Source organism: Eumetopias jubatus, unplaced genomic scaffold, assembly GCF_037043125.1.
Source record: "Eumetopias jubatus isolate StellerSeaLion01/CBP00866 unplaced genomic scaffold, mEumJub1_p1.0 scaffold_4, whole genome shotgun sequence".
Classification (NCBI taxonomy): domain Eukaryota; kingdom Metazoa; phylum Chordata; class Mammalia; order Carnivora; family Otariidae; genus Eumetopias; species Eumetopias jubatus.
Window position 1 is genome coordinate 71261732 of NW_028274810.1, and position 23469 is coordinate 71285200.

At 42.7% G+C, this 23469-nt stretch overlaps 1 protein-coding gene across 2 annotated transcripts in view; it reads right to left on the bottom strand.

Annotated features, from left to right (window-relative positions):
- Positions 1-23205, bottom strand: part of NASP (nuclear autoantigenic sperm protein) — a 40742-nt gene extending 17537 nt beyond the window's left edge. Inside the window, exons 1-2 of one of the 2 annotated variants that reach the window (XM_028123343.2) lie at positions 23033-23205; positions 148-198 (exon numbers count right to left, since the gene is read on the bottom strand). In XM_028123343.2, the coding sequence (XP_027979144.1) occupies positions 148-198; positions 23033-23091 (110 nt within the window). In that variant the 5' untranslated portion in view covers positions 23092-23205. The remainder of the gene's footprint in view (positions 1-147; positions 199-23032) is intronic. The other variant, XM_028123342.2, reaches the window with a different exon arrangement.
- Between the last annotated feature and the right edge of the window lie 264 nt (positions 23206-23469).

Below are 23469 nucleotides of genomic sequence, written 5' to 3' on the forward strand. Positions count from 1 at the left end.
TACCCGCCACTCCCCTGCTTGTGCTTCCTCTCCCTCTCTACCAAATAAATCAAATCTTTAAATAAATAAAATACTGCCCTTAAACTTATGTTCCAGATATAATGTTTATGTTCCAGATATAAATCTGTACTCTGTAAATAATCTTACCTCTCCACTTTATCTGCAGAGGTAGAAGGAGCAGGAGCATCTTCTTCAATCCTGTAATGAAAAATTAAGGGAAAAATAATTAAAAGGAAGGCCATTTTAAGCCTGGAAATTAAATAAAGAAAAACATAAAGCCATAATAGAGCTACCATTTATTAAATGCCCAATAGGATATAAATATCTTAAAAGTAATATGATATATACTATTGGAGCCTGTATATATATATATATATAGTATATATATACATGTATATATATATAATACATATAATCAAATTTAATCTTTACTCATTCAAGTACCTGTTATAAATGCCCTATTTGCTAGGCATGAGATACACTACACTGAACAAAACAGTCACATCCTAGCTTTGAGTTTATGATCAGGTGGAAAACAGCAAAGTATTTGTTATAATGCAGCATATGTATTCCTGAAAAACCTCACATTCTGTTAAACTCAAAATAAAGTTTATGTTCTTTTAAAAAAAAAAAAGCAAAGTGTCCAAGAGCATTCAGTTTTCTTGAAAGGATTTTGTTTTTTTAACATTTTATTTATTTATTTGACAGACGAGAGAGATCACAAGTAGGCAGACAGGCAAGCAGAGGGGGAGGGAGAAGCAGGCTCCCCGCTCAGCGGGGAGCCTGATGCAGGGCTCAGTCCCAGGACCCTGGGATCATGACCTGAGCAGAAGGCAGATGCTAAACCAAATGAGCCACCCAGGCGCCCCACTTTTGAAAAGTTTTAATAAACATCTTTAAAACATTCCAAGGGCATCTGGGTGGCTCAGTCAGTTGGGCATCTGCCTTTGGCTCAGGTCATTGTACCGGGATCCTGGGATCTAGCCCCACATCCGGCTCCCTGCTCCTCAAGGGCCCTGCTTCTCCCTCTCCCCCTGCTTGTGGTGACAAGTGAATAAATAAAATCTTGAAAAAAATTTTCAGGGGCACCTGGGTGGCTCAGTCGGTTAAGTGTCTGCCTTCGGCTTGGGTCATGATCCCAGCGTCTTGGGACTGAGTCCCAGGTCGGGCTCCCTGATCAGCAGGGAGTCTGCTTCTCTGCCCCTCCCCTGGCTGGTGCTTTCTCACTCTTTCTCTCTCAAATAAATAAATAAAATCTTTAAAAAAAAAAAAACTTCATAGTTGTGTTTACTGAAAAGATTTAGAAATAACGACCAACTCTGTAGCAATGAGTACCCCATCCCTAGGCACCCAGACTATACTTCTAAAACTCCATTTCCCACTAAAAGTAACCAAGGCTCCATTGAAAAATAATAGATTCTAAGCTGGGGCAGGTCAAGTACAAAGGTGAGTTTGGCTTTCATACCAGAAAGCAACGAAGCTATATCTAATATGACTTAGAGTCATGTATACTTACAGTCATGCAAAAACGAATTATAAAGCAAATATGGGGACTCCAGGGAAAATCAGAAGAACACTTCTTTGTATCATTTTTGCAACTTTTCTATAAATTTAAAATGTTAATTTTTTTAAAGGTTTTATTTATTTATTTGACAGAGAGACACAGGGAGAGAGAACACAGGCAGGGTGAGGGAGAGGGAGAAGCAGGCTCCCCGCTGAGCAGGGAGCCCAACGCCGGGGCTCGATCCCAGGACTACGGGATCATGACCTGAGCTGAAGGCAGACACCTAACAACTGAGCCACCCAGGCGCCCCAACATGTTTCATAATAATGCACAAAAACATTAGGGGCACCTGGGTGGCTCAGTCGGTTGAGCATCGCCACCTCTTGATTTTGGCTAGGGTCATGATCTCAGGGTCATGGGATCGCCCTACATCAGGCTCCAAGCTCATCAGGGAGTCTGCTTGGGATTCTCTCTCCCTCTGCCTCTCCCCCTCAGTCACACCTTCTCCAAAATAAACAAATCTTTCATAAAAATTTTTTTTAATTGGTAAATAAAGTGAGAAAAATTTACAATACACTTGTATTTGCAATTTCTTTACAATACAGTTGTACTTAAGATAGGTTTAAAGACATGGTTGATTTAAGTTACTATATGGGAACCCTATAGATTGACCCCATGCACTTAGTATTCATTTAAATCCATGGCATTTTAAGGGGCTCTCTGCTTGGCGGGGAGTCTGCTTCTCCCTCTGCTTCCTACTCGTGCTTTCTTTCTCTCTCAAATGAATAAATAAAATCTTTAAAAAATATAAATAAATAAAACAGGGGGCGCCTGGGTGGCTCAGTCGTTAAGCGTCTGCCTTCGGCTCAGGTCATGATCCCAGAGTCCTGGGATCGAGCCCTGCATCAGGCTCCCTGCTCTACGGGAAGCCTACTTCTCCCTCTCCCACTCCCCCTGCTTGTGTTCCCTCTCTCGCTGTGTCTCTGTCAAATAAAGAAATAAAATCTAAAAAGAAAATTTTTTGAATGAATGAATAAATAAATAAAAACAGGGCGGCTGGGTGGCTCAGTTAAGCATCTGCTTTCAGCTTGGATCATGATACCAGGGTCCAGGGATCGAGCCGCAAGTGGGGCTCTCTGCTCGGCAAGGAGTCTGCTTCTCCCTCCGCCTCCCACTTGTGCTCTCCCTCTCTCTAATAAATAAATAAAACCTTAAAAAAAAAAATCCTTGTCATTTTTACCTGCCCTTTCATCACTTTTCACATACATCCCAAAGGTAATACCCAGATAAGGACATATATTATTTGTAAACGTGCCCCCAAGCACTCCAGATCTCAAATGAGATTTGAGAATGCTGTTAACTGGTGAAATGGAGAGGGGCGCCTGGGTGGCCCAGTTGGTTAAGTGTCTGACTCTTGAGTTCAGCTCAGGTCTTGATCTCAGGGTTTTGAGGTCAGGCCCTGTGTTGGGCTCCACACTGAGGACAAAGCCTACTTAAAAAAAAAAAAAAAAAAAAAACTGGTAAAAAATGGAGAAAAGTACAGTGGGGAAAGAGGCAACCTTACTACAGGTACTTTACTACCAAATATTACTCAGAATTGGAATACATACTGCAAGAAAGCTAGAAGTATGAGAATAGAAGCTATAGAAGATAAAAGGGCTCTCCTTATGTGGACAATTACTGAAAACTCTCCACAAGGTTAAAAACAACACAAATAGAATGGAGTCTATTAGTTTTCCACAACTGGGCTTTCTTCTTGTTTAGCTATAACAAATTTATGAAAAGAGATGAGTAACACATGCAATATGGACAAAAACAAATGATCAATGAAAAAATAGCTTATTCAATTCAATAAGTATTAAATCTAATAGACATTTTAATTTTAGTACCTACTGTGTGCACTGGAGACAGACAGTCTCCAACCATACAGTTAAAAAAGCAGAGGGGACAGGGGGCATCTGTCTGGCTCAGTCGGTAGAGCAAGGGACTCTTGATCTCGGGGGTTGTGAGTTCAAGCCCCACCTTGGGTGTAGAGATCACTAAAAAAAATAAATAAACTTAAAAAAAAAAAAGAGGGGACAGCTTGTTTAGAAACACAGAGAAAGGCAGAAGCAATTAAATGACAGGTGAGGATTAACTATATTGGAGTCTCAGTCCCAGAACATGCTTTAAAGACAAAAATGTATTCTTTTTAAAGTTGTCAGTTATGGGGCGCCTGGGTAAGCTCAGTCGTTAAGCGTCTGCCTTCAGCTCAGGTCATGATCCCTGGGTCCTGGGATCAAGCCCCCAGTCGGGATCCCTGCTCCGTGGGGAGCCTTCTCCCTCTCCCTCTGCTTGTGTTCCCTCTCTTGCTGTGTCTCTGTCAAATAAATAAATAAATAAAATCTTTAAAAAAAAAAAAAAGTTGTCAGTTACTTTCAGCAGAATCCAAAATCTTTGCTTCTAACTCCTAATCCTTTTGTGAATATTATATTGGTCAACAAGTTTGATGAAAAACCCTGAAGAATGGGGAAAAAACTGGGTTGAAAATAAGCAGAGACTTCATAGCTAGAGCCACAGGGATGAAGCACAATTTAAAAGGCAGTACACTTCAGGGGTGCCGGGGTGGCTCAGTCATTAAGCATCCATCTGCCTTCAGCTCAGGTCGTGGTCCTAGAGTCCTGGGATCGAGTCCTACCATCGGGCTCCCTGGTCAGCGGGAAGCCTATTTCTCCCTCCCCTACTCCCCCTGGCTTGTGTTCTCTCGCTGTCTCTGTCAAATAAATAAATAAATAAAAATCTTTTAAAAAAAAAAAAAAAAAGAAAAGGCAGTACTTCTAGCTGCAGGTAAAGCACATAATCTGCCCAGAAACCTCGAATGATGGCCTTCAATCCTTACCTACAAACACTTTCTGTCATAGCCTGTTACGTTTAAACAGCTTCACTAGGGTTATTTTGGCCAGATTCTAACACAAGCTTCTCAAATTACCAGTGGTTAAAGGACCAGATTTTTTATTTCCAGTGTACAACAGATTTTTTTTTAAACAATCACTCCTTGCTGTTTTTATTTTTATTTTTTTTTTTTAGTAATCCCTACACCCAACATGGGGCTCGAACTCACAACCCCAAGATCAAGAGTCACATGCTCCACCAACTGAGCCAGCCAGGTACCCCATCAGATGAATTTTTATTAAATAATGCTTACTCCAAATTTTTATACTTATCTCTTTGTAGACCAGTAACAAACAGTTCACAAACCACTATTAGTCTACGAACCACCAATACTAGTCTACAGACCACACAATGTGGTGGTAACATAAATGTGCAAAAAGAATATAAGCACTAAAAATGCTGTATATACACACTACAAATATTGGGGCACTCCACTGGCAACAAAAATACACAAGATGTTTTATACCCCACACAGATTAGGGGTGAGGTGCAGTACTATATAACTTTCACTATTACCCATGACGGAAGTTAACAGGTACCAGATTCACCCTCCCACCTCAAACAACTAAAAAAAAAAATGGCCAAGAACATAAAACATTAGTTTTCAACACAGAACAGCTAGTAGCACAGGACACTGATCTGACAGAAGGGAAACAAATGAGGTAAGTACCATAACTGTCCCCAACTTACTGCTTAGAGAATTTTGTCCATAGCACAGAGGAACTCAAAAGGACTCTGTCTCATAAAATTGAGACAAGAGTCTGGGGTTTGGAGGCCTAGGTGGCTAGAATTTACAGAACAGAATGGAGAAGAGATAGCAAGCTCCAGATATCTGCAGAAAGTTCCCTTCAGTCTTTGGCTAACTACTGATCAGCTTCTACATGAGAAAACTACTGAGGCCTACATAAAGGTTACTAGAAAAGCAAAGATGAAACAATCTTCAGAGATCACAAAGGGTCTAAAAGAACTCACGTTCCCAATTGTCAGGGTAGAAATACCTGTACCACATGGCAAGTACCGTTTACTAACAGAGTTAATTAAGCTCCAGGCCTGCCTAACAAAACTTAAAGGCAATCTTCAAAAGGACTGAACTATTTCCAAGTAATTGCATCCCAACATCAAAATATATTCAATTTTTGCACTCAGCAATAAACCACACAATGTCTGATAAGTTATGTAAGTAAAAAATTATCAGGCAAACAAAGAAGCAGGAAATTAAAATCCATAGTGAGAAAAAGGTAATCAATAGAAACAGACCCAGAAAGGACACAGATGATAAAATTAGACAAGGACATTAAGGCAACTATTTTAAATGTAGTCCACATGTTCAAGAATGTAAAGGAAAGCATGAGCATGAGAAAAATAAAAGGTATTTAAAAAAAAAAGTAGACTCAAATCACACTTCTGAAGACAAAAATACACTTGATAGGATCAATCAGACTCGGAAGAAAATTACTAGAAAAAAAATTTTTTTTGACAGAGACACAGCAAGAGAGGGAACACAAGCAGGGGGAGTGGGAGAGGGAGAAGCAGGCTTCCCGCAGAGCAGGGAAGGGAGCCCGATGTGGGGCTAACCTGAGCCGAAGGGAGATGCTTAACAACTGAACCACCCAGGTGCCCGAAAATTACTAGAAATTTAAAGACAGCAGTGGAAACTCCAAAATGGAACCAAAGAGACTTAAAAAATAAATAAATAAATAGAACTTCGGGGTGCCTGGGTGGCTCTGTCTGTAAAGTAACTGACAAATCTCTCTTGATTTCAGCTCAAGTCATGATCTCAGGGTCTTGAGACTGAGCCCCATGGTGGGCTCCACACTCACTGTGGAGTCTGCTTGAGCTTCTTCCTCTCCCACTGTCCTTCCCCTCCTCTCTAAAATACTTTTTTTCTTAGGTTTTATTTGTTTGACAGAGAGAGACAGAGCGAGAGAGGGAACACAAGCAGAGGGAGTGGGAGAGGGAGAAGCAGGCTCCCCGCAGAGCAGGGAGCCCGATGCGGGGCTCGATCCCAGGACCTTGGGACCACGACCTGAGCCAAAGGCAGACGCTCAACCTACTGAGCCACCCAGGCAATAAACTTTTTTAAAATAGAACTTCATGAGTCTGAAACACTAAGCAGACTAACATAGATGTGGACTGGAGTCCCTGAAGGGATAGAGGTGGGAAAGGAAATATTTAAAGGAATGGAGTAAAGTATTTAAAGAAATGATGGCAGGGGCGCCTGGGTGGCTCAGTCGTTAATCGTCTGCCTTCGGCTCAGGTCATGATTCCAGAGTCCTGGGATCAAGCCCCATATCGGGCTCCCTGCTCGGTGGGGAGCCTGCTTCTCCCTCTGCCTGCCACTCCCTTTGTGCTCTCTCTCTGAAATAAAATCTTTAAAAAAAAAAAAGAAAGAAAGAAAAAAAAAATGATGGCAAAGGCGCCAGGGTGGCTCAGCTGGTTAAGCGTCTGGGCTCAAGTTGTGGTCCCGAAGGTCCTGGGGTTTGGCCCCACATTGGGCTCTCTGCTCAGTGGGGAGTCCACTTCTCCCTCTCCCTCTGCCCCTCCCCATGCTCATGCCCTCCCTCTCTCAAATAAATAAAATCTTTAAAAAAAAAAAAAAATGAGGGGCGCCTGGGTGGCTCAGTCGTTAAGCGTCTGCCTTCAGCTCATGATCCCGGGGTCCTGGGATCGAGCCCCGCATCGGGCTCCCTGCTCAGCGGGAAGCCTGCTTCTCCCTCTCGTCCTGCTTGTGTTTCCTCTCTTGCTGTGTCTCTGTCAAATAAATAAAATCTTTAATTAATAAATAAATAAATAAATAAGAAGAGCGCCTGGGTGGGTCAGTCTGTCTGTGTTAAGTGTCTGCCTTCGGCTCAGGTCATGATCCCAGCATCCTGGGATTGAGCCCCACATCGGGCTCCCTGCTCAGTGCAGAGTCTGCTTCTCCCCTCTCCCTGCCTGCTCATGCTCTCTCTAATAAATAAAATCTTAAAAAAAAAAAAAAAAATGAAATGATGGCAAAAACAAAACACCATAAAAATAATAAATTTTAGGGGCGCCTGGGTGGCTCAGTCGGTTAGACGTCTGCCTTCGGCTCAGGTCACGATCTCAGGGTCCTGCGATGGAGCCCCACGTCAGGCTCTCTGTTCCACGGGGAGCCTGCTTCTCCCTCTCCCTCTCCCTCTGCTTGCTGCTCTGCCTCCTTGTGCGCTCTCTCTTTCTCTCACACAAAATTTAAAAAATAATAACAAATTTTAAAAACGAATGATGGCAGAAACCTTGCCGATTTTGATGAGAAGTATAAATCCACAGATCCAAAAATCAACAAACCCCAAGCAAAAGAATCATGAAGAAAAATACACAAAAGTATTTAATTGTCAAGTTGCTGAAAACCAGTGATAGATAAAAAACCACAGGGGCGCCTGGCTGGCTCAGTCAGTAGAACATGTGACTCTTGATCTCAGGGTGGTGAGTTCAAGCCCCATGCTGGGCATGAAGCCTACTTAAAAAAAAAAAAAAAAGATATAAAATCAGGCAAAGGAAAAAGATACTTATATAATCATAGTAACAAATAATGATAGTCAATTTCTTGTTATAAACAATGCAAGCCAGAAGATAGTAAAGCAGTATTTTTAAAATACCGAAAGAAAAGAAATTATCAACCTATTCTATAGCTAATGAAGTTAATCTTTCAAATCAAGAAATAAATCCTCTTCATTCCTATAAAAGAGAGGATTCACCACCAATAGGCAATTTTAAGAAAAAAGGAAATCTAGGCAGAGAGAGACACCTAGGTGGCTCAGTCGGTTAAGTGTCTGCCTTAGGCTCAGGTCATGACCCCAGGGACCTGGGATGGAGTCCCACATCAGACTCCCTGCTGCTTGTGCTCTGACAAATTCTTAAAAAAAAAAAAAAAAAAAAAAAAAAGGAAATCTAGGCACAAAGAAAGTAATACCAGGTAGAATTTGGATCTACATAAATAAGAAGCATTGACAATGGTAAATGAGGGCAAATGTAAAACATTTTATTTTTTAATCTTTTTTTTTGAACTTTAATGAACATTTGGTTCATTTCTAGTTTTTGGCAATTATGACAGCTGATGTGAACATTGCTGTGTACGTATTCTAGTGGAGAGCTACACATTTTTTAGTACAAACTGAAAAGTGAATCAAGTTATAGGTGTTTTAGGGGTGCCTGGGTGGCTCAGTCATTAAACGTCTGCCTTTGGCTCAGGTCATGATCTCAGGGTCCTGGGATAGGGCCCGGCATCAGGGTCCCTGGTCAGCAGGGAGTCTTCTTCTCCCTCCCCCACACCGCCTGCTTGTGTTTCCTCTCTTGCTGTCTCTCCCAATGTCAAATAAATAAATAAAATCTTTAAAAAAGTTATAGGTGTTTTAAAGATTTTAGAAGCAAAAACAAGCATTCCCAAAGTTATTAACATAAATATTTTAGCAATAAAATCACATATGGAAACATTTCTAAATAACTAGTTTTTAAAAAGCTTTCCCCATTGGGGTGCCTGGGTGACTCAGTTGGTTAAGCAACTGCCTTCAGCTCAGGTCACGATCCTGTAGTCCCGGGATCAAGTCCCACATCAGGCTCCCTGCTCAGCAGGAAGTCTGCTTCTCCCTCTGATCCTCTTCCCTCTCGTGCTATCTCTCATTCTCTCTCTCGAATAAATAAAATCTTTAAAAAATAAATAAAATTTAAAAAAATAAAAATAAAAACAAAAAACTGGGGCGTCTGCCTTCAGCTCAGGTCATGATCCCAGGGTCCTGGGACCGAGCCCCACATTGGGCTCCCTGTATGGCGGGGAGCCTGTTTCTCCCTCTCCTTCTACTGTTCCCCGATTGTGCTCTCACTCTAATAAATAAAATCTTAAAACCTTTATCTTGAACAGATTATTTTCAGACATCTGCTAGTGGGTTTACTACTGACAACCATTGTTTTTAACCTCCTAATGTGTTTAACAAAGAGCTAGGAGTACAAGCTATAAATATGTGTCAATTCTGCTATTCTCTTGCTATTTGTTTATCCTTGCATTATCACCTTCAATTCACCATTTCTAAGCAGAAATCTTTAAACACATTGTCCATTTTGTTTTTTTAAAGATTTTATTTATTTATTTGACAGAGAGAGAGAAGGAGAGCAGGAACACAAGCAGGGGGAGTGGGAGAGGGAGAAGCAGGCTTCCTGCGAGCAGGGAGCCCGATGTGGGGCTTGATCCCAGGACTCTGGGATCATGACCTGAGCCGACGGCAGACGCTTAACGACCGAGCCACCCAGGCGCCCACATTGTCCATTTTGTAAGAGGTAGCTGAAACTAGAAAAAAAGTCTTACCTAAACTTATTGTGGCTATCATTTAGCAGTATATACAAATATTGGATCATTATGTTGCACACCTGAAACTACTGTCAATTTTATCTCATTTTTAAAAATCCTGGGGTGCCTGGGAGGCTCAGTCGTTAAGCGTCTGCCCTCGACTCAGGTCATGATTCCAGAGTCCTGGGATCAAGTTCCACATTGGGCTCTCTGCTAGGTGGGAAGCCTGCTTCTCCCTCTCCTACTCCCCCCTGCTTGTGTTCCCTCTCTCGCTGTCTTGCTATCGAATAAATAAAATGAAAGAAAAGAAAAAAAAGAAAGGAAAAGAAAAGAAAAGAAAAATCCTAATGTTTAGGGGCGCCTGGGTGGCTGAGTCAGCTAAGCATCTGCCTTCGGCTCAGGTCATAATCCCAGGGGTCCTGGGATAGAGCCCTGCATCAGGCTCCCTGCTCAGTGGAAAGCCCACTTCTCCCTCTCCCTCTGCCTGCCACTCCCCCTGCTGTGTGCTCTCTTTCTGTCAAAGAAATAAAATCTTTAAAAAACAGTTAAAATTAAAAGAAATCATGCTTAAAAATAAATCATAAATAATGCAACTGTCATAGTGTCAATCTCTGTATCATTACTAAAGCTTAATTCTTCCCTATTTTGGAGAACACTTCCTTAAGCTGTAACGTAAATTCCAAGAACTGGACTTTACCTTTCTAACTTTCCTTGTCCCGCATTCCATCAGAAGATGTAACAAGGAGCAAGGCTGGATGGGTGTGTACAGGAGCCATATTATTCTGTTTTAAGGCCACCTAAGGCTTTAAATTTTTATTCTGATGTGAGTCACTGAAGGTGTAACATGATCACATTTATTTTTTATATACTCTAATTGTAGTATAAAAGACAGTTTGAAGTAGATAAAATTAGAAACAAGAAAATCAGGGCACCTGGGTGGCTCAGTTGGTTAAGCGACTGCCTTCAGCTCAGGTCATGATCCTGAAGTCCCGGGATCGAGTCCCGCATGGAGCTCCCTGCTCAGCGGGGAGTCTGCTTCTCCCTCTGACCCTCTTCCTTCTCGTGCTCTCTATCTCTCATTCTCTCTCTCAAATAAATAAATAAAATCTTTAAAAAAAAAAAAAGAAACAAGAAAATCAGGGCGCCTGGGTGGCTCGGTTGGTTAAGCGACTGCCTTCAGCTCAGGTCATGATCCTGGAGTCCCAGGATCAAGTCCTGCATCGGGCTCCCTGCTCAGCAGCAGTGAGTCTGCTTCTCCCTCGGACCCTCCCCCCTCTCATGCTCTATCTCATTCTCTCTCTCAAATAAATAAATAAAATCTTTAAAAAAAAAAATCAGTAATAACATTATAAAAATAACATTGTAGGGGCACCTGAGTGGCTCAGTCGCATAAGTGGCCAACTTTTGGTTTCAACTCAGGTCATTTTCTCGAGATCATGAGATCAGGCCCAGTGTTGGGCTCTGCTTCAGATTCTCTCTTCCTCTTCCTCCAGCTCTCACCGCCTGCACGCTCTTTCTCTCTCAAATAAATCTTTTTTTTCTTTCCCATACAGATTTGCTTTTATTTCCACACTCAGCCCATTGAGAGAAGCTGGCACAACCTGAATGGTGCCAGGACACCAAGGTGTGCTGCTTCCCTGAGGCGCCTGGGACACAGCCACACTGGCCCGTGCACACGGGGCAGGATCTTTTAAAAAAAATACCTTTAGGGGTGCCCGGGTGGCTCAGTCATTAAGCAACTGCCTTCGGCTCAGGTAATGATCCCAGGGTCCTGGGATCGAGCCCCGCATCAGGTTCCCTGCTCCGTGGGAAGCCTGCTTCTCCCTCCCCCACCCCCCTGCTTGTGTTCCCTCTCTCACTGTGTCTCTCTGTCAAATAAAATCTTAAAAAAAAAAAAAAAACTTTAAAAAATAACACCGTAAAGCACTCACCAGTGATAAATTTACTCCCACTGTTTCTGGCCCAGACAAGTAAAAAGGGCCTGAACTAAGGTAGTACTAGTAAAATGTGAGGAAGAGATGGATTAAAGCAGTACTTCTCAAACTTCAGTCAACCTGGGAATTACTTGGAGAATATGTTAAATGCTAAGTGAAGTACGTCAGAGAAAAATACCATATTCCACTCGTATGTGGAATTTAAGAAACAAAACAAATAAAAAGAGAGACAAAAAAACCAGACTCTTAAGAGAACAAACTGATTGGTTACCAGAGGAGAAGTGGGTGGGAGGATGGGTCAAATAGGTGAAGGGGATTAAGGTAAGTACACTAACCGTGATGAGCACTGAGTAATATATAGAATTGTTGAATCACTATACTGTATACCTGAAACTAATATAATACTGTATGTTAATTATATTGAAATTAAAATTTTTTAAGTAAAAGAAGAAATTTACCCTACAGATATACTAGTCCATCATTTATTACAAGGTTATTCACTGTAGTGCTAATTGTAATAACACAATACTGGAAACAACTCATATGTCTATCAGTAGGGAATGTGTTGAGACAGCCACAGAATAGAACACAAGGCAGCCACAAAAAAATTAAGGAAACTGCACCCTGATGAGGAATGATCTTCAAGATATATTGCTAAATGCTCAGAAATGTGTCAAGTAGGCTACCATTTATACAACAATGTAGAATAACTACATACTGTTTGCTTCTATATGCAGAAGGTTGTCATTGAGGGATACATAATAAATTCCTAATGCTGGTTCACTCTGAGAAGAAAAACTATGTGACTAGAAAGTAAAGGGTAGAGGAACATTTCACTATATAACCAACATTCTGGATTTTAAATCAGGAATGTATTTTCTAGTCAAAAAAATAATTAAAATACTTTTTAAAAATCAGATACCTGCCAGTATGGCCTCACCTCACACAATCAGCTAAAGTTAAATAGTGACCACTCACTTTAAGGGAGGAGAATTTACTACAAGCCCTATCACTTCACTTATTCCTATTTGGCCCTCTAGACTTAGCATTTCTAAGCCCTGTTATAGAATACCACGCTACTAAATATTACCGACTGTTTGAAAATTAGAAAAGGAAAGAGTCCAGAATTCTTATTTCTGAGGTTGGGAAACTTGAGTGCTATCCAATCAAAATCAGGTGAAAACTGGAGGACTTACATATTAAGACAAGTTGATTTTGAGGAGCTTATAAAAAACTAAATGGTTAACATTCAATAGAGAATTCAGAGCAAACATCTGACTACCAAACATAACACATGCAGTACCTATTCGTTTTCATTTAATCCTCTCACAAACTTTGTGGCAGATGGCAATGCTCCTATTTTACAGAGAAATAACTTAATTACACAGGTGATTTGGTAACGTATATGACACCAACCCATTTCATACTATACTTAAATCACCTATTGACTTCCTGTATTGCCCAAGAAGATTAAGCTCTAAGGAAAAAATCGTATCTACCTTATTCTAGCTGTATCCTAGCACCATGCTCAAGGCCTGGCACCTAATCAGTATTTGTTAAAATAAGTGACCACTCCTGAATCACTAGGGTAGAATTAGGGCAAGTGACTTTGCCCTGTGAGGTGCCTCAGTTTCATCAACTATAACTAATAGTACCTATCTCACAGGATTTGTTTTAAAAATTAAACAAGAAAGTTCACAAAGCACTTCACTCAATGTTTGATATATAATGAATCCACAGCAATTACTAACAATGAAACAAAGAAATGGAGGTTATATCAAAGGAAAATGAAATTAGGAGGGGGTGACTGGTATCAGATTCAGGAAAAAGGTTAAGATCTAATTAGAAAGCTAAGAAAGACTAATTTAGCATACAGATAATCAATGATTACTTTTAGCAATGTTGTTTAGATGGCATGAAGGGAAAGAACCCAGACTGATACAAACTGAACAAATGGTATACTCAGTACACACCTGCCCTATTAGATTATGATCTGATGACCAGAAACTGAGCCTGAATTCATCTCTGTATCTCTAAAACCTAACACATTAAATATGTATTAAATACATTTGCTAAATGGTTAAGCAAATAGAAGGGAAGAAAAGGGGATCTAGGAAGGCATATTCTTGTCTAAAGAAGTTTGACTACAAAGTTAAAGAAGCAAAAACAGTAGCTAAACAGAGATATATGATGGAAGAATGGTTTTTAAATGCATCCATTTTAGGATGTTTAAATGCAGAGGAGACTGCTATCTGAGGGGAAAAAAGAGGAAGCACCAAGAGACCAAATAGGTAGTTGCTGCTGGACAACTAGATATGCAGGGTGGGTGGGAAGCAAATCTTCAATTATTATCTTCAACATGTTTTTTAACATAAACTCTCTATGAAGAAAGTATTCTATATTCAAGAGTTTTCTTCTGAAAACCCTTAAGTTCCCTAAAAGGTCTCAACCCTCTAACCATTTATTCTGTATCTGCTATAGCCAAGCAGCTGAATGAACGTCCTAAGAAAACATACAAGAGCACTGAATGGACTCACTTTAAATTCTTGCCACAAACATAAAACAGAGACAACACTGGCAATCCTACCACACATCCTGTAGAATTTTTCTTCATGAATATTTTTTCCATGTCTCCAAAATGACTGCTTCTTCTTCAAATCTCCTACACCCTACCACACTCCCCCCTACTTCTAACCTTGCCTCACACTTCATGGAACAGAAACGATTACAACAGGCCTTCCTTCACCACACCAAAACTACCAACCTGTTTGCATGTGTACCCCTATTTTCTGCTATCCTTATTTCTATGAATAAAGTTTCCATGCTAGAATCTTCATATAGCTGGTCCCTTGCCATTCATATGTCATAGAGGCAATCCCTGACCATACAATCTAAATTAATCACCCAGTTACTTTCACCTTAAAATGGGTAAATTAAGATAAACATCTGCACAACATTTTATCATTAACATTCTCTAATCTATGTACAGTCCATAGCCCAGTAGTGGAAACTTCATCTGAGAAGATGGACCTCCTCTGTCTCCTTAACTGTGGTACCTCTAGTAACTAAAACAAATGTTCAGTATATATAGGGGAAGTACACTTATAACCTGGGAGACAAGAAAACTGCTTCACAAAATTTTCCTAAAAGAATGAATCTCAGGGGTGCCTGGGTGGCTCAGTCAGTTAAGGGTCTGCCTTCAGCTCAGGTCATGATCCTGAGAGCCTGCTTCTCCCCCTCCCTCTGCCTGAAGCTCCCCTTGCTTGTGCGCTCTCTTTTCCTATCAAATGAATAAAATCTTAAAAAAAAAGAAAGAAAGAAAGAAAAAGAAGGAATCTCAGTTAACTTATAGAATCCCCCCCCACTATGGCCACCACGAGAAACAGGAAACCAAGGCCCACGGTGGAAACCAGAAACAGAATACAGTTTTCCAGACAATTATATTTATCATCATCTATCACCTCCCTACAAAGTTTTAAGTTACCCTTACAAATAAATGTAAGCTCAAGCTCTACTTATGATAGAATGGATAAAGTATGGTATATTCATACAGTGAAGCACTATACAGCACAAAGAAATCACTGAACAGTATGTAATGTGGATGATTCTCATAATGCTGAGTATAAGCAACTAGACATTACTACATACTATATAATTCCATTTATATAAAGTTCCAAAAACTGACAAAACTAATTATGTTAGAAGTCAAAAGAGCTACCACTGAAGGAAGGAATGTGATTAAAAGGGCGGGGGGTGTTTCTGGGTTCTGAAGGCAGATGCTCAACGACTGAGCCACCCAGGCACCCCTCAATAAATACATCTTTAAAAACAAAAGTTTTTTAGGGACGCCTGGGTGGCTCAGTCAGTTAAGCGTCTGCTTTCGGCTCAGGTCATGATCCCAGGGTCCTGGGATCGAGCCCTGCATCAGGCTCCCTGCTCGGCGGGAAGCCTGCTTCTCCCTTTCCCACTCCCTCTGCTTGTGTTCCCTCTCTCATGGTCCCTCTTTCTGTCAAATAAAATCTTAAAAAAAAAAAAAAAAAAGATGTCCATACTATCAGAGAGATTTATAGGTTCAACACAATCCATATCAAAATTTCAATGGCATATTTTGCAGAAATAGAAAATTTCATCCTGGGTGGCTCAGATGGTTGGGCGACTGCCTTCGGCTCACTCAGGTCATGATCCTGGAGTCCCGGAATCGAGGCCCGCGTCCGGGTCCCTGCTCGGCGGGGAGTCTGCTTCTCCCCCTGACCCTCCCCCCCTCATGCTATCTCTCGTTCTCTCTCTCAAATAAATAAAAAATCTAAAAAAAAAAGGAAAGAAAGAAAATTTCATCCTACAATTTATAAGGAATCTCAATTGGATCCCAAAAAGCCAAAGCAGTTTTAAAAAAGAGCGAAGTTGGAGGGCCCACTTCCTGATTTCAAACCATTACAAAGCTATGGTAATGAAAACTGTGGTAACTGGCATAAAGACAGACAAATAAACCAGTGTACAGAATAAAAAACCCTGAAATACATCCTCACATAGGGTCAAATGATCCTTGACAAGGATACGAAGACCACTTCATGAGGAAAGGACAGTCTCTTCAACAAATGGTGTGTTGGGAAAACTGGATATGCTGATGCAGAAGAATGAAGTTGGATCCTTATCTTACACCATACACAAAACTGGGCTGAAAATGGATTAAACACTTAAATGTAAGGCCTGAAACTAAAATTCCTAAAAGAAAGCGTAAAAGACACTTAACCACTTAGCCACCCAGGCACCTCCCCCCCCTTTTTTTTACTTTATTTATCAGAGAGTGCTAGCACAAGCAGGGAGTGCAGCAGGCAGAGGGAGAAGCAGGCTCCCCGCTGAGCAAGGAACCCTACGCAGGACTCCATCACAGAACCCTGGGATCATGACCCAAGTGGAAGGCAGACACTTAACCGACTGAGCCACCCAGGCATCCCTGGACATCTTTTTTTTTTTAATATTTTTTTTTTAACTGAGGGGCACCTGGGTGGCTAATTCGGTTAAGTGGCTGCCTTAGGCTCAGGTCATGATCCCTGTGATCAAGCCCCACACTGGGCTCCCTGATCAACAGGGACCCTGCTTCTCCCTCCCCCTCTGCCCCTGTTCTGCCTGCTTGTGCTGTCAAATAGATAGATGGATAGACAGATCCATAGATTTTTTTAATTGAGAGTATGTATGAACAAGGGGAGGGGTGAAGGGAGAGGGGGAGAGAGACTCTCAAGCAGACTCCTCGCTGAGAGCAGAGCCTGATGCAAGGTTCGATGTCAGAACCCTGAGACTATGACCTGAGCCGAGAAACCAAGAGTCAGACACCCAAACCACTGAGCCACCCAGGCACCCCAGGACATCTTAATATTAAGCATTCCAACCCAAAACAGGGTAAGTTTCCATTTATATCTTCTTGAATTTTTCAGCCATGTTTTATAGTTTTTACTTCAAAAATTTGTACAAGGGGCGCACAGTTAGCTCAGTCAGTTGGGCCTCCGACTCCTGGTTTCAGCTCAAGTCATGATCTCATGGGTTATGAGACGTAGCCCTGTGTCAGGCTCCATGCTTGGTAGTCTGCTTGAGGATTCGCTCCCTCTGCCCCTGCTCCCTACTCTCGCGCACCCAGGCTCGCTTGCTCTCAAATAAGTCTTAAAAAAGCTTGTACAAGTTTTTCACTGCTTGGTCAGGCTTATACCTAGTATCTAACTCTTTGACTCTATTTTAAATGGAATTGTTTCCTTTTCAGATTGTTCGCAACTCTTTTTTTTTTTTAAGATTTTATTTATTTACTTGAGCGAGGGAGAAAGAGAGACAGAGAGAGAGCACATGGGGGGGGTCAGAGGGAGAAGCAGACTCCCCGCCGAACAGGGAGCCCGATGCGGGACTCGATCCTGGGACTCCAGGATCATGACCTGAGCCGAAGGCAGTCGCTTAACCAACTGACCCACCCAGGCACCCAGAACGTAACTGATTTTAAGATTTTATTTTCAAGTGATCTGTACACCCAACACCGGAAGCAAACTCACAACCCTGAGAGCAAGAGTCACATGCTCCACTAACTGAGCCAGCCAGGTGCCCCAAAACACAACTGATTTTTATTTTTATTTTTTTAAAGATTTATTTATTTATTTTGAGAGAGTGAGAATGAGAGGGAGAGAGAGAGTACATGAGAGCGGGGAGGGTCAGAGGGAGAAGCAGGCTCCTCGCCGAGCAGGGAGCCCGATGCAGGACTCGATCCTGGGACTCCAGGATCATGACCTGAGCCGAAGGCAGTTGCTCAACCAACTGAGCCACCCAGGCACCCAACACAACTGATTTTTAACTTAAAACTCTGCAGGGAACCTGCCTGGCTCAGTCAGTAAAGGATACAACTCTTTATTTCAGCGTTTTAAGTTCGAGCCCCTGTTGCGTGTAGAGATTATGTAAAAATAAAACCTTAAAAAAAACTGCAGAATTTATTAGTTCTAACAGTTTTTTTGTGTAATCTTTCGGGTGGACTTCATTTTAAATTTTATTTACTTATTTTTTAAAGATTTATTTATTTGAGAGACAAAGAGACTGAGAGCGAGAAAGAAGGCATGCCAGCAGGGGGAGGGGCAGAAGGAGAGAGAGAGAGAAGCAGACTCCCCACTAAGTGCTCACCTCATGCAGTGCTCACCTCATGAACCTGAGATCATGACCTGAGCTAAAACCAAGGGACAGATGCTCAACCAAGCCACCTAGGCACCCCTATTTTATTTATTTTTAAAAATTTTAATTCCAAAAAAATAATAAAGTTTAATTCCAGTATAGTTAATATACAGTGTTGTATTAGTTTCAGGTGTATAATACAGTGATTCAACAATTCTATACATTGCTCAGTGCTCATCATGGTAAATGTACCTTTTTCCTTTAAGTAGGCTCCAGGCCCAGCATGGGGTTTGAATTCACAAGACCGAGAGTCCCATGGTCTACAACTGAGCCGGCCAGGTGCCCATGATAACTGTACTTTTAATCCTCTTCATCTCTTTCACCCTTCATCCCACCCACCTCTCCTCTGGTAACCATCAGTTTGTTTTCTATAAAGAGTCTGTGTTTTGGTTTGTCCTTCTCTTTGTTCAATTGTTTTGCTTCTTAAATTGAGTGGACCTCATTCTTTAAAGTGGTAAGTGAAGAATGCTTTTGGACATGTATATAATTAGCATTATCAAGGTTAATAGGATGTGATGATGAGTTAATTGTCTTAAGAGTACAAGGTCAAGGGTGCCTGGGTGGCTCAGTCAGTTAAGCACCTAACTTCAGCTCAGGTCATGATCTCTGGGTCCTGGGATGAAGCCCCTCGTCGGACTGCCCGCTCAACAGAGTCGGCTTCTCCCACTCCTCCTCCCTCTGCCCCTCCTCCCCACTTCTGGGCATGCTCTCTCTAATAAATAAAATCTTAAAAGAAACAAAAACAGTACAAGGTTATATTCCTCTTATTGAGAAATAATTTCAACACATTTATTTTTCTGCCCTGACTTCAAAAAAGTACCTTGAAATTACCAAGTAACAATTCAACTAAAACAATCTTCTAATAGTTTTTTGTTGTTTTCCTCCCCAGATCCACCAGAGGGACTCTTCTCCCACTTACACATTTGAGCTAATACCTACCTTACTCCTCTCCCCCACTGCAAGATAGGTACTCTGGTATCCTGGCTAAATCTTTCACACAAATAATTACGACATTAATTCATCATAAACCCATGGAGCTAACTCACAAGAAGTTATCTTAATCTTATTTTAAACAGCAAAATACTGGGGGCGCCTGGGTGGCTCAGTCGTTAAGCGTCTGCCTTCAGCTCAGGTCATGATCCCAGGGGCCTGGGATTGAGCCCGTGTTGGGCTCCCTGCTCAGCGGGAAGCCTGCTTCTCTCTCTCCTACTCCCCCTGCTTGTGTTCCCTCTCTCACTGTCTGTCAAATAAATAAAATCTTAAAAGAAAAAAAAAAAAACAGCAAAATACTAAGCACTAACGTAACACCTACACCAACACAAAGGAAACAAACCACTTGTGGAAATAGAAAGGACAAATCCAGAACTTTAAGATTACTGAGCTAAACCACTTATTTTTATTTTGACATCTCTTCTCAAGCAACAAATAAGCAGCGCGGGAATTAGACAACAGCTAAGCCAAAATTCAGTGCATTACATAAGACTCCTTTCTGAGCTTTCTTTTCTCCTTACACACTGCTATATTCTTTATCTTTTGTAACATAAAAAGATTAAGAACTAGTTAGAAAGGTAATAAGAACAAAGACTGATAGAGCACTTAGTCAATGATTACCTTTAGCGATGTTTAAATTGCACAAGACTCCGAAGAGGCCAAAATGAAGCTTTTTACAGCTGACAAAATTGTGGTCCAACATCCCTCTACTTAAGCAATGAAGTTGGTATCAAAATCAACTCTGAACTGAGGTTTATTTGTTATTCCATTTTTTCTCCCTACTGGTTTTAAAGTTATACATGTTTTTATTTCTTTCAGTGGTTATATTAGAATTATAAAGTGCATCGTATGAAAATCTAAACAAGTCACTTTTTTTTTTTTTTAAAGATTTTATTTACTGGGGCGCCTGGGTGTCTCAGTGGTTAAGCGTCTGCCTTTGGCTCAGGTCATGATCCCAGTGTTCTGGAATCGAGCCCGGCACCGGGTTCCCTGCTCAGCAGGAGGCCTGCTTCTCCCTCTCCCACTCCCCCTACTTGTGTTCCCTCTCTGGCTCTGTCTGTCAAATAAATAAATAAAATCTTTTTATTTTATAAAATCTATTTATTTATTTATTTGAGAGAGAGCACGAGCGATGGGGGAAGGGCAGCGGGAGAGGGAGAGGCAGACTCCCTACTGAGCAGGGAGCCCAATGCGGAAACCCATCCCATCCCAGAGTCCTGGGATCATGAACTGAGCCGAAGGCAGACACTTAACGACTGAGCCACCCAGGCGCCCCTAAACAAGTCATTTTCTTTACCCTCCCCCTTAAACACCTTAGACACTTTACCTCTGAATACCCCACTTACTTTTTTTTTTTTTTTTGGTAAAGATTTCATTTATTGACAGAGCACAAGCAGAGGGAGGGAGAGGGAGAAGCAGGTTCCCCGCTGAGCAAGGAGCCCGATGCGGGACTCGATCCCAGGACCCCTGGATCATGACCTGAGCCGAAGGCAGACGCTTAACGACTGGGCCACCCAGGCGTCCCTACCCCACTTACTTAACTGAGAAATGCCATCTTTACTGTTCCCTCAGACTAGCTAATTAGGTTTTCATGTAATTAACTCCCTAAGTAAGCTTCTTCATGGGTAATGAAAGTATAAAAATGAAATACTGGGGTTTAACGCAGACTGTGCCACTTATGAATATGGAAATTATTTCACCACTCTAATCTTGATTTTTCTTACCTGTAAAAGGAGGATAACTACTTCATAGCAAACTCATGTGAGTCAAATAAAAACATTCAAAAAAAGCACTTAATACATACAACTGGTCAGTTTTAGTTTGCGACTCATGGTAGGAGGAACTTATGGTTTATTTTCCTTTCTGGAGGCACAAGAGTTCTTTCTCAGTGCATGACCTGCCAGGAAGCTGGAGACTAGTTCACCACTAACTTAACTTTAGCTATACACAGGTAACATCTGGAAATCTGCAATCCGTATTCCTTGATAATTTTATCGCAAAACCAAACCAAACCCGGGGCGCCTGCATGGCTCAGTTATTAGTCTGCCTTCGGCTCCGGTCGTGGTCCCAGTGGGATAGAGCCCCACATCGGGCTCCCTGCTCGGCGGGAAGCCTGCTTCTCCCTCTCCCACTCCGTCTGTCAAATAAAATCTTAAAAGAAAGAAAACCAAACCCTTAATACTTTTACTAAGGGTTAAGAGGGCAAGGATCCCTCTAAGTGGAATATTGCTAGTCGTCTAGCGCACCATAAAATGGTCTCCTGAGCCTCAGTCTCAAGTAAGGAGCTCCTTAAAAAAAAAGATACCACACGACTCACAAAGCTCAAGCTATTCTGTCCTATCAATGAATGATGAGGCTGAAAACAGAGCTTGAAACTAAAATCGTATTTTCTAAGAGTTCCCCCGTGATCCTGAGGGTGGTTTGTGAACCACTGCTCAACGTGAGCCCAACAGGGAAACGAACCAAAAAGTGGTAGGTAGCATAGGCAGAGATAAGTAAACCTCCAGTAACTGTGAATGTACCAACACCATCTTAGTGTTAAGTCTATAAACCAATCATAAAACGTCACAGCAACCTTTTTCTTTATGTGGAGAAAGCTAACTTCCAAAGTGCAGAAGGGAAAAAATAAAACCAGGCCCCTAAAAAACAAGGGATGACTGGGAAGTCAGACCCACTAGATGGAAACAGCACTTGCTTCCTCGAATTAACTGAGTGCTTCCTTTCACCGTTCAAGAAATACCCTACGTCTGACAAGCATTGTGGCGCTTTCAAAGCAATCGTTTCTACCCAGTCCTAATACATTTCGCGCCTACTACCGCCCATTCACCCAGCAAACAAACACTGCTGGAAGGGGAGTTTCACGCAGCGCTGGGTGAAGATACTTTGAGTCCCGATTAAAATCCCTCCGAAGCAGCCAAGTCTCTGGCCAGCACTCCCGAAGCCTAAAGAGTCACTATGCTCTCCACCACAGGTCTAAAAACGAGGACAGCTGAGAGCAGGAGGGCAGGAGATGGGCGAGGAGACCGTGGGAAACAAGCTTCACCACGCCACACCGCGGAAGTTGGAAAATCTCCGCGAGCCGCACAGCCCCAAACAATGGAGTTTTCCCGCCTCCTCAGGACCCCGCCCCCTGCTCCAGAGCCGGCGGAGGAAAGCGAACGCTCGCCCACGTGGCCCCGCCCCCTGAAAGCCCCGCCCCCTCCCGAGCCCACCGGGCCAGCCTCCCTCCTCGTGCAAGGGTGTTTTTTTTTTGGCGCCAAATCTGTTAGTTATTTTCCCGGGTTGCTTGGGGACACTACTGGAGGAGCGAGCCAGGAGTGCGGGGACAGTACGGGCATAAAGACAAACGGGAGCCCTGTGGCCCCGCCTCCTCGCCGATAGCCCCGGGCCGGGGGAGGAAGAAGAGGGGCAGACGATGGAGCAGCCGCCGCTGCCCCCGGCAAGATGGCGGCCGCGAAAAGCGGGGCAGGGGGCGGCAGCCGACTAGTGTTACTGCTAATGCGCGAGGTTCTCTGCAAAAGGTGGGTTCCTACAGTCCGGGCCTCCCCGAACTGCGACGGCTGCTCAGTAGGAGGCAAGTCCTTCCGCTCCCGGGTCTGTCCCTCCCGGGGAGCCCCCGGCCACCACCCCCTCCCCGTGGACTGGCCAGTGCCTCAAGCTCTCCATGGTCCCGCTTACTTGTCGGCGGAATCCAGCTCCGCATTGATGGCGGCAGTGGCTGTGGACTCTGCGGCCATCGTTCCCCTGAGGTGGTGGACCAGCGGGCGGAATAGAGTCTGTGAGGAAAACAGAGGAAATTTGGGACGCCAGAGACCTATTGAGAGACAGAAAATGGCAGATTGGAGACCCCGCGCGGCTGGGTCCCTTTATATACGAGAGCCCTTTGCCCCGCCCATCCACTTCCGGATCCTCCCCCCCGAGTTTAAAGGGCCAGGACTCTGCCCCAGTCCAGCCCAAGGACACCCTCGCACTCCCCGTCTTGCTCTGTGGGGTACCTTCTCTCCCTGGCCCACTTTCCCCCAGAAAAGCAACTTCCTGCGCTTCTAGCAAGTCGCGTAAGAACTGGAATCTTGGTACTACAACTCCAGACTGGGCGTCGACCGGCGGCTTCCACA